Source organism: Aristolochia californica, unplaced genomic scaffold (genome assembly GCF_029961685.1).
Source record: "Aristolochia californica isolate CCGP_79_NKW_82.1479 unplaced genomic scaffold, dmAriCali1.0.hap1 SCAF_1, whole genome shotgun sequence".
In the NCBI taxonomy this organism is placed as follows: Eukaryota; Viridiplantae; Streptophyta; class Magnoliopsida; order Piperales; family Aristolochiaceae; genus Aristolochia; species Aristolochia californica.
In genome coordinates, this window is record NW_027181770.1 from 6535215 (window position 1) to 6547449 (window position 12235).

The following is a 12235-nucleotide window of genomic DNA, read 5'->3' on the forward strand; positions in this document are numbered from 1 at the left end:
TGGTAATTTGATACCTAAGGGTCGAACCTGTTAGGAAAGCAATTGAACAGATCTTATACAAATGCTGGCCCGGTCGATACAAACAAATATTTCAAACAAATATTTCAACAAGGAGAGTTTCTTTTCAATCATGTTTCTCGACAGGTGTTCTCTATGAGATTATGAATGCATCTTAGAACAACTGATGAAAACGAATAGTAGTGTTCGACTAAGTTCGATTCATGTGAAAAGATTTTATTTCTGTCCATGTTTCATTATATTTTACTACACATCAAGCAGCATAAGCAAACCTGGTCGATCGATACGCCGGGAAACAAAAGGATTCCATCATCTTAAGAATCCAAGATTTTTTTTCTTCTTCTTTTTGGGTGCCCTCTCTTTTAGCTCTTTCTTGATGTATGAACGCACAAAAAATCCATTGTCAAATCGTTTCGGACACTTACGATTACAGATGCATCAGCTCCAAAGAGTCCATGGGCTCCAAATCCATTGAAAATGGCTTCTGATGGCCGATGTCGCTAGTGAGTGAGGATTCTTGCAATCTTCTTCTCCTTCCATTCATTTCCAACTTTTTCATTTTTCATCTCTGTCAGTGTGGTTATATGTGCCAGTAAATCTTATAGAGCTTGTGTCATCTCTTACTTGGCCAAAGTTTCATATGGATTTTCCTCTTCTACCTCTCTTCGATAGCTATTCGACTACAGATGTGGAAGACAGGTGAGGTTTCAATTTTTATTCTCTGCTATTTGATATAATAGCTTTTAGAATCTCAGTTATTATATCTCTAAGAATGGTTTTAATTATTCATCATTACTCGGATTTAGAGAAGTCAGGAGGATTTGCTAGTGACCTGATCTTTTTTGTGTTGGAGCATTTTGAAAATTTATCACAGCATCACATAATCTCTCTAATGCTGGAGCTGCTCAAGATGTACATTATTCTCTTAGTACTAATCGGTCAAATTGTTGATTTCCTAGACTGGTTATAGATCTAAACTGGTCTTTGAAACACTAAACTTAATACACAAGTACTTGATCCATGTTGTGTACAAGCATTAATGGTACCCAATAGTAAAAGAAAAATCTCAAAGTTCTAACAAGAACTAGCTTGTGAAGCAGACTTAAGATATCTTTACAAAGAAATATTGGACATTCTGCTAGAAATGCAAGGTTTTTTTCAGAGTTTTTGCACTTTGATTCGGATTCAAATTTTTGATTTTTATCTCATTTATTACTGTCTTGGTTTTTTGGTCCCATCATCTTTTGAACTGAGTACATTTGAGTGTGTTAGCAATTGCAACACATTCCACTTTGCACATTAATAATTTTACCCATGCATTGATACTAAAAGCAGCCATGTCCAATTTCTCTCTAACCAGACTGCATCTCATGGTTGCAGTTGTATAATTTTTCATATAATACTTTATTTAAAGTGCCTCTAAGTAGATAGTTTTCCTCTTCTCCCATCAACATAAAAAGAAATTTCATAAAAGAAGATGGAACTTTTATGCTGTTTCTAGATGAGAAGTTGACATCTGGTAGAGTCCATACTGTCATTGTAGTGCGCAACTTTGTTTTATCTCAACCAAAAATTCTTTTTTTATATTTGTACTAAAAATTAAATTTTATGCATGATGGTTGTTTTAGGTTGTCCATTTCCAATCTCTGGACATACCCAAGCAAGTTGATTTCTGTATAGATTTGTATGTGTTGAAGAACAGGTATGGAAAAATATCATATGACTTTCACAACAAGAAGTCTTATAGATCCAAAATTATTATGGAATGAGGTCTCACAGAAGAGTCTCAGATTAGTTTCTCCTGAAATCTGAGTTTTTTTAGCCAAATTTGTTTTCTAATCAGAGAGTTTTAGTTTGACTTAATCACTCCATGATGTGCTCAATCAAGATATGCAATATCTTGTATCAATATTGTTTGCAAGTTTTCTATTTTTTTTTTACTTGGTTGTATATATTCTACATAGTTAACTCCGAAAAATTGTGGTCACCTAAAAAAAATTATATTTGGTCAAATTTGTTTAGTTATTTCATTACTACCCTTACAATCTCGTTCATATTAAGGTAGTGGCTATTTTCTCTTCCTTTACTTTACCCATTAATCTTTTACTTGGCAGTCTTTCTCCTACCATCCTTTTTTACTCTCGTTTACCCCTTTTTTGGCCAACCCTTTGGTGTTGCTTTGGTTCATCTTTATATATATAGATGGGTGTTGTCCTATGAGACATTTTTTATTGTTACCCTTGGGTTTTTATCACCATCTTATGAGTGACATGCATTACCACCAACTTTAGTGATTATTATCATTATTTTTGTTTGAAATCCTTTGTGGTTGGTTTTGACTTATGTTTTATTATCCATTTTTTACTTATTGAGAGTTTGTGTCTAGTTTCGTACTTATCCTTTGGAAACCTTGATGGAGGAGATCATTATTACAACTAATTTATTTGTTTCAAGCTAGGATCGTTGTTATTACCTCTCAACTTGAGGGGAAGAATAGAAGGAGAAGTATGGGGATGAGATTGGAAGTTGATTACTATAGTGGTTACACCTCCTTCCGAATTCCACGTATGAGAAAAAGAAGAAGTAGTATTATCTACAATGAAGAGAATTCTACATGTTGTGTTAATGTTTATGTGACCAAAATATTCAAGAAAGAGAAAGCACAAAAGATGGAAGTTTTTGCATCTATGAAGAACATCATTTGTGAATATTGCACATATTGGCCCCTACCTAGGCTACGGGCGTGAAAAACAACAAAGGATCTCCTTGCAAGGATTGTAGTCATGGAACAACCAACTTCTTCTCTCCGATTTTGCAGGTGGCGAGAGACATCCGCTCTAGCAGAGGAAGAATTTTTTTCATCGCAAGTTGAAGTTATAAATTCCAGCTTGAGGGGGAGTGTTTAAGAGCATGTATAGAAAAGTCTCACATGACTCTCATAACAAGAAGTTTTACAAAGTCATAATTATTAAGGAATAAGATCTACAGAAGAGTCTCAGTTTAAAGGTGTTTTACCAATGTTAGTTTTCTATTTATGTTCAGTTGTGAAATTATTCTAGGACTTATCTTTTAATATTTAACTTTGGGTGTAACTGGGATAATGGTAGTTTAATTGTAATTGGATTTTACCTGTTTCCTTTGTTATAAATAGAGCCTCATGTACTCAAATTACAATAAATTAGTGAAGTTTTTCTCTTTTCTAGAAATTCAATAGCATATATTTCAAAACTTTTGGTTTAGATATTATTCTCTTTTGGTTTCATTCGATGGTCAATATTCAAATATTATGTTGTCATTTAGGTCTTCCCTAATTCCTATCTTTGTACTTTAGTATGTACTTTCTAGGTCAATGCTTTTCATTTATGATGATGATGTTGAGAAACTTGCTCGTTAACTTGGTCAGGATGATCCAACACATCTCAGAATTGTTACTCCTAGCCGAATGGTAGAGTGTAGAGCATCTATCAAACATGTTGTCCACTACAACCAGGTTTTGAATTAAAAAAATTGCTTGTCAAGCTTTCGTTTTCGTATTTCTAATGTATCTACAACATGTATGGACATTCTAACAAGAACTAGCTTGGGAAGTAGAATTTTGATATCTTGTATCATGAAGTATTATAAAGAATCTTTTCATGAATTATACTAAACATGAATTTTGATCAGCAACTTTTTTTGCTATTTTACCAAGAAAACAACTAACAAGATAAACAGAGAGTGGCACTTCTCATGATCTGGCATTTTTTGTAGGGACATTTACGAAAATACTGGATTTGAATATCCTATTTACAAAGATATCAAATTCCAACACTTATTTTCCAAACTATTGGATTTCAAAGTTTGAAATCCATGTGGCTTGATCAACTTGCCACATAACCAAAACATGTCCACCATGGCGCCACATTAACATATTATTTAAAACCCTAAAAGTCCTTCCCCTTTCATCTTTCCTCTTTCCTCTTACTGCTCAACTCCGACCAGGCCTCTTCCACTATCTGGAAACACAAAATGAGGTATAATCATGTCGTCTATTCGTTTGAATTTTACATGAATAAATAACCTTGATTTTATCTCATATGAACGTGTAACTTAAAAATCTAAGAAATTTAAGATAACCTCATTAAGATTAATCACTAAGTGGCAACTTAATAGAGAGACGCATTACCATCAACTAGATAATTTTGTAATTGTTTACAAGCACTTCCTCGAAAAATGGTTTCTCCGCTAATGTGGACGGAACCACTCTGACATTCGTCACTATTCGTAATCTAGTTTCGGATTTGTTGGTGCCTTGTCCATAACTTTCATTATGTAATTTATTTTTTAGATGTTAATGCAGTGTAGAATCAATAGAGTTGGCCAACATAAACTGATAAGGAATTATTTTCCCTTCGGTTCAGAAGATAAGATATATTATCTGCACTTCGGTTTAGGAGATAAGATCTCCATGATTGTATTTATCTTTTCTATTCAAAATTATGTAAATACCACTCTTTATCAAAGCAAATAGGTGATTCAGTTCAATATCTAATATGGTATCATAGCGGATTGAATAATCTTCTGCATATGCTATCTTCTGATTATTTTTGTTCGAAATCCTCTCCGCCCGTCACTCCCTCTCTGCAACACCCTCTCCAGCGAAAACTCTCATCGAGCTTCCAACCATTCAAGTTGAACCACCAACTACGCTTTATGTGAACCATGTGCGTGCGTCACCACTCCTCTGGTGTACTACCACCGAGGGCAACAACACTATACTCCACTGCATTGTTCTCCACTCGTCAGATTGCAAGAGATGTCATCATCGTCACCACTCACCGGCACCGAGCTCTTTCCTCCATTTTTGAACATTTTCATTGTCGCCATCGACCTTCACCTTGATCATCTTCGTCGTCACTATCATTGAAGATTGGGAACCAGCTAGTAGCGCTCCCCCTGTGTCAAGCTTCAATTAATCAGTCTAATTAATCAAAGCCCTAAAGGGGAATTGTGCACACGTGCAAGAAGAAAACAAAATTCCTCACACTCAACGACTGCCTACTCACTATTTCTCAGTTCCAAGTCACTACAAATCTCTCTCCAAATTCAAGTCTCTCCCTTTGGACTCAAACTCATCCTTATCAGGCATGATCTCATTGGGTACATTGATGGCTCCAAACCTTGTCAACCGAAAACAATCACTGCCAATCTCTCCTCAAATTCAAGTCTTTCCCTCTTGGCTCAAACTCTTCTTTATCTGGTATGATCTCCTTGGGTATATTGATGGCTCAAACCCCTGTCCACTGAAAACTCTCACTTTAAATCTCTCCCCAAATTTAGGTCTCTCCTTCTTGACTCAAACTCGTCCTTATCGGGTATGATCTCCTTGGGTACATTGATGGCTCCAAACAGTGTCCTTTGAAAACCCTCACTGTAAATCTCTCATCAAATTCAAGCATCTCCCTCTTGGCTCAAACTTGTCCTTGGGGTATGATCTCCTTAGTTACATTGATGGCTCCAAACCCTATCCACCAAAATTTCTCACTACAAATCTCTTCCCAAATTCATGCATCCCCCTCTTGGCTCAAATTTGTCTTTATCGGTTTGGTTACTTGATAGTGGAACATCTCACCGTGTCACCATAGACTTGAGAAACATATCTCTTCATGTGCCCTATACAAGCTCTGATGATGTTATGATTGGCGATGGCAATGGTCTCTCCATCACTCTCACCGGGTCTTCACACAGGAGCAACTTGCTGATCTCCATATAAAGTCATTGCCACGTTCACAGTATTAGTTGCTAAGAGATAAAATTGACCTCGCTAACTGTGGCTTATCTTAAGAGGGAATGATGAGGGATTATCATATAAATTGGGACAACCTTGGATTTGGAAGCTCAATGATTATATGTACATCATGAAGTACTCTCTCTTGGGTTTCTCGTGGGGTTTCATGAAGAAAATGACTCAGCCCCTCTTTTAAGTGAAAAGGGTCAGAGTTGGAACCAAAAAAGTCTCAAAAAATGTGGTGAAAGAGTGAGATTTCTCAAGAGAAAGAGGGCAACAACATTAGGGAAGAGAGAAGAGAAACAGAGGAGAAAAGGGAGGAGAAGAAAAGAAAGAAAGTACAAAGGTTGTTCCTTTTGTTTGGTTTCTTCAAGAGAAAGGTATTTTACGCCATTTTGTACTGATTGAGGTAGGTTTCTCAACTTGAATTACTCTATTTGCATTAGGGGCCTTGTTGGTGGTCTATCTCATCCGGTTGGCTTTCTAAACTATTAGAAGAATATTTTGAGGGTTTGAAGTAAAATTAGAAGTGATTTTGCTTTATGGGTGTGAAATAACTTATAGTTCTATTTCAATTTGAAATTTTCTCTCCTATAAATTTTAACCCTCAAATTTTGAAAAAGAATTTGACAAAAATACTTTATATTTTCTCCAATTGATATAGTGGATGATCTCAAAGTTGCTCCATAGTTTTTCCCTTAACCATGAAAGGTTTTCCTTATAAATTTTGGTGGCTTGGATTTATTATGTGCTGATTTTTATGGTTTACCTTTACTAATCCTCTTTACCCTCATTATAAATAGCTAATTCGACATGGAATTTATTTGTGATGTGATGTTATCGGATCTTATTTGCTAGCTTCAACTAGCACATAAAAGAGATTTATCATCTATTTTTCCCATCACTCTCAATATGGAAATTTCAATAATGGTGAACTCCAACGTTTTTTGGTAACAATAAGTTGAGTTCATCATCTGAAGTATAGAACCATGGACTGGTGGGTCATTTTAAACTATAAAATGTGCTTCAAGTGAAATGTATTATGTTGAATTTTTGGAAAAGAGAAAAACTTCATTAACTTATTGTAATTTTAGTACATGAGCCGTTATTTTTAATAGAGGAAAGTAATAGAGTCCAATTACAATTAAACTATTTTTGTCCCAATTACACCTAAAGTCTAACAATTAAAGTTAAGTCCAAGCATAATTAAACAAGTGAATATAAATAGAACATTAACATAACTACAATACCTTTTAACTGAAACTCCTTTGTGAGACCTCTTTCCATAATAATTTTAGCTTTGTTAGACTTCTTATTGTGAGAATCATGTAAGACTCTTATATATCTTCTCTTCAACATATTCAACTCAATGTAATTGACATTTGACACAACTCCTAGCTGAGCTGGTGAGATGCTTGTTTACTTTTGATCGTTTACTCGTGTTTGAGAGTAGGAGGGTTGATGGCACTCATTAGCCATTTGTGGTATTTTTTTCATCTCATCACCAATCTGTTCCAAACAGTGGTACCTGCATGTTCAAGTGACAATGATGAATTCTTTCTATATTCAGTTGAACTTCATCTTCTTAGGTAATTTGATTTTGGCCAACTCTCTTCTTCTCACCACCCCCTTCCGTCTTCCACATTTCTCGGAGCAGCACTAGAGGCCGTAGATTATCTTAATTCTTTTTTAAATGACACAAAATGGGGATTTTGAGATAATGTTTTAAATCTCCTGAAGCCCAACCAGTGCCACCTTAGACAAGGAAACTTTCCAGTCCATGAGGGATGTATCTCTTTATTGAGTTTTCAAAGAAGCTTTCCGGTTGGGCAGACACGAAATCGTGTTAAATCCTTAACCTAAACATGACCCGCCGACACTGTCATCCTGCCAAACACTTCTCTCCTTAGCACAGAAACTAGGAAAACCTACAGTTTCCCTGTTTAAGTTTCATTTGACTATCGTCCTGAAGTTTGGAACGACTTGATGATGCCATTAACTGCATATTCGTAGTTAACTTTCGAAGGTGGAGGATCCGTCCCTCTCACCCATCTACTCAAACATGTCATATTCAGCTTGTTTCATCTTGGGTTCTTTCAGACAGGAATTATCAGGATTTGTCGCCGCTTAGTTACATATAAATTCTAACAATTGTTCTTGTTCTTTCTGCGAGACCAAAAACTGGTTAATCCCGGAATGAACGATCTTAATTCTTGTCCAGTATGAATACCCTCCTCCCCCAGAAAATCCACAGGCTTCAAAATCCTTCCTGTTAAGTCGCACTCATGTTGGACGAGGAGATTGATAGATCGAGGTTCGACCCAGTTTACTTCTTATAATTCAGTGAAAACCAAGAAAGGTCTTCCACGGTTGAGAGTTGAGACACCTACAGCTCATTCAATATCAGTTATGGACATAGTCCAGGAAATTCTAAACCCGGTAGTTTTCCAATCGAAAAAGGTTGGTAGGAACAACCATTCTATGTGTTATTGTCAGGGGTGGGTGCATAGGGATATGGCAAATTCTGAGGAAATTAGGTGGGAGAGTTAAAAAGACTCTCCCGTTCTATTCCAAGGTATATCTCTCTCGTTTTTTCCTTGCTCAATGTGATACGGTTGAGGGATCACATATATCTGAAGTTTATTAGTTAAAAAAAAAATTACTATTTTATGAAATTGTCGTATTTGTTTGTCGTTTTCGTATTTGAAAGACGTGGACGTTGAAGTTCCATCGAAAAGTCGACGTGGACGTGGACGTTTAAAAGATCACAGAAAATCTAAACCCTTTTAACTTAGCCATAAAAGTCCAAAAAAGTCGGATTCAATCTCATAACGACCTAGGAAAAGACTTCCTAAATGGGATCTGAGTACGCATACGTGGCAGTTTTTAAATCGCGTGTCAAGATTCCAACACAAACCCCTCGTGGCTCACATCTGCCCGTCGCTCCGACCTACCCTCCTGTGTCTTCTTGCTATAAGAACCGGGCCGACTCCAGCACCGCCACACCACCACTCCACCTACTCTTGCTCTTGCACTTCTCGACTTGACTAGAGTAGTAACGGACTTGTCCGAGTGCCGGAACTCGGGAAGAGATGTCGAAATCGATTGAGGAAATCCGGGCGGCGCAGAGGGCCAAAGGCCCGGCGACGGTGCTCGCCATTGGGACTGCGACGCCGTCCAATTGCGTGTACCAGGCCACTTATCCCGATTACTATTTCAGAATCACTAAAAGCGAGCACATGACGGAGCTCAAGGAGAAATTCAAACGGATGTGTGAGTGGCTGGCTAGCTTTGTTTCTGGATTAATTTAGTTCACGACTTAGGCTCTCTGCTACGTACTCTAATGCGAAGTCTCTTTCGGTCGGTTTTGTTTTCTCTGTTAGTGGCAAGAAGAGTTGTCGTTTACGTGTTTTTGGCTCTCTTGTCGTGTGTATCAGGTGATAAATCCATGATCAAGAAGCGTTACATGCACTTAACGGAGGAGATACTTAAGGAGAACCCCAACATCTGCGAGTACATGGGACCTTCGTTGGACGCGAGACAAGACTTGGTGGTGGTGGAAGTGCCCAAGCTGGGGAAGGAGGCGGCCGTGAAGGCCATCAAGGAGTGGGGCCACCGCAAGTCGGAGATCACCCACCTCGTCTTCTGTACAACCAGCGGCGTCGACATGCCTGGGGCCGACTACCAACTCACCAAACTCCTTGGTCTCCGTCCTTCCGTCAAGCGTCTCATGATGTACCAGCAGGGCTGCTTTGCAGGCGGCACCGTCCTTCGCCTAGCCAAGGACCTCGCCGAGAACAACGTCGGAGCAAGGGTGCTGGTTGTCTGCTCCGAGATCACTGCCGTTACCTTCAGGGGCCCATCGGACACCCACCTCGACAGCCTGGTAGGCCAAGCTCTGTTCGGGGATGGCGCCGCCGCTATGATCATCGGCGCAGATCCCGACCTGTCGACGGAGCGACCGCTCTTCCAGTTGGTTTCGGCTGCGCAGACGATCCTCCCCGATTCGGACGGTGCAATCGACGGGCACCTGAGGGAGGTGGGACTTACCTTCCACCTCCTCAAGGACGTGCCGGGGATCATTTCGAAGAACATCGAGAAGAGTCTGAAAGAGGCGTTCGAGGCACTGGGTATCAAGGACTGGAACTCCATCTTCTGGATAGCGCACCCGGGAGGGCCAGCCATACTGGACCAGGTGGAAGCCAAACTGGGTCTCAAGGAGGAGAAACTGAGAGCGACGAAGCAGGTCCTGAGCGAGTATGGGAACATGTCAAGCGCCTGCGTGCTTTTCATCTTGGACGAGATGAGGAAGAGGAGCTCGGAGGAAGGGAAGAGCACCACAGGAGAAGGCCTGGAATGGGGCGTCTTGTTCGGGTTCGGCCCCGGATTGACGGTGGAGACTGTGGTCCTCCACAGCGTCCCTCTACTCGCAACCCAGTAATGAAGCTGCATGCAGCCCTGTTGTTTGCCTGATCTTACACGTTACAAGCTGGAGGATCACTCGAATTAAACCCCGGGTGAAACAGAATTAGCCATGAAATCGTTGTAGGGTGAGTTTGGATCGAAAAGATGTTGGTCGGTTCATAAGTCTTCTTAAGTAACTCTTAATAGTCCTTTTGTTTTCTGCAAGCATATTTTTATGGAATAAATGAATGAAAGAGTTTGGATTACGATACGGTGAACGCCAGTGTTGAAGATCCGAACATAACAGGTCTTACGATCTGAGATTAATTGTTCATATGATCTGAAAATATCAGATATGTATTTTTATTTCAAACGGGATTCGTTCCCTTATATGTAAATGCAATTTGAATGTAAATCTTAATCAGAAATAAAGAAATTTACATCGTATCATAGTGACGATCCTGAAATTGCTCCTTTCTATTTTTTTTCCCGTTTGTCTCATTGCCGCTTCTGGTTCCGACGATGTTTCGGTCGAGGTCCAAACCCTCGTTCGACGGACGGAGATAAATCTACGCCGATCGTCAAGAGATGCAACCGGAGCTCATTTATTATCCGGCAAATGTCTCTCCCAGATCCAACGACGCAACATCAAGGTTTCAACACCTGCCGACCATCTTCATCACTATCATTCCGGCTTCGCCCAGATTCCAAATTCTCCGCTGAGCCTCCTGGCGTCGTCCCGCAACTGCACCTTCCGACCTTCCCCTGCCGCACAGATGACTCTCGCAAACCGCACTCCGACGTCCTGCCTGGCGTCGCTGACGTTTGTCCGTCGTTCACCTGGTTCACCTTGAGGCAGCACATAAAGTTCTTCGATACCTAAAACAAACTCCAAGATAGGGTATTCTATTATCCTCTACAAGTACACAAGAAGGCCAGTAACAGGGTACTTCATATTTCTTGGACAATCACCCATTTCATAGAAAACAAAGAAGCAAACAACGGTGGCTTGATCAACTGCCGATGCAAGGAATTTTATTGTACTACTCAATTTTTTTAAAATAATAACACAAATAATGAATTTTTTTAACTTAATATAACATATAACCAATTTTGACTACACATGCGTATAGTCAAAGGTGACACATCATTTTTTATCGCTTCTGTGTACCACATCAGCATCCAAAGAGTCTAACCACATGTCACCCACCACATCATCGAGAACCAACAACATCCTCAATCTAGGATGCCACATCATCAAATAAATATTATTAAAAATATTATTTAAAAAAAAAATAATTTCTAAAAAATATCTAAGATATATTTTAAAATTTTAAAATATTTTTAAATTTTCGGAAATATTTCCAAAAATATTTATTATTATTGAATGTTTTAATTTTATAAAATAAAGATTTAAATAAGTTTTAAAAAATATTTAAAAATAATTTAATAAAACAAGTACCGATAAATTAGATTTTTAACTCTAATAAAAATTTTCAAATAATTTTTTCAATTAAAAATATTTTAAATCTATAATTAAGGTGTTAAATCACTAAAATAAAAAATTAATTAATTAATATAGGGATTTTATATTTTTATTATAAAAAAGAAGGCAAAAAATGTGTACCAACAAATAAGAATTTTTTTAAAAATAAATTATTTTTATTAAATATTATATTAAATAAAATAATATCTTAAATTAAAATAATTACATTAAGATATTAAGTAAAATAAGGTATTAATTACATTAAAAATTTTAAAAATAATTAATAATCAAATTATATTTTTTATTATATTAAAGTGAAGGTAATGAAATGAAACGTGGCATTCTACATGGAGGATGACGTGGTGGTGACATGTTGTTAGACTCTTCAGTAGCGGTGGCATCGAATCGAGCCGAGCCCGAACCTGCCTATATTCGAGCCGAGCTTGATTCAAATATTTTGAACTCGAGCTCAATCCGAGCCTAGCATTGAGCCTAAAATTGTAATCGAATTCGAGCTTAAACCTACATTTAATACTCTGCATAAAATACATGTCAATTAA

At 38.0% G+C, this 12235-nt stretch overlaps 1 protein-coding gene across 1 annotated transcript; it reads left to right on the plus strand.

Annotated features, from left to right (window-relative positions):
* Nucleotides 1–8801: 8801 nt before the first annotated feature.
* Nucleotides 8802–10455, plus strand: LOC137944154 (chalcone synthase 2). Its single transcript, XM_068789715.1, has 2 exons — nucleotides 8802–9058; nucleotides 9223–10455. Exons 1-2 carry the CDS (start codon nucleotides 8878–8880, stop codon nucleotides 10224–10226), a joined length of 1185 nt encoding a protein of 394 aa, XP_068645816.1. The 5' UTR covers nucleotides 8802–8877; the 3' UTR covers nucleotides 10227–10455.
* The last annotated feature ends 1780 nt before the right edge of the window (nucleotides 10456–12235 follow it).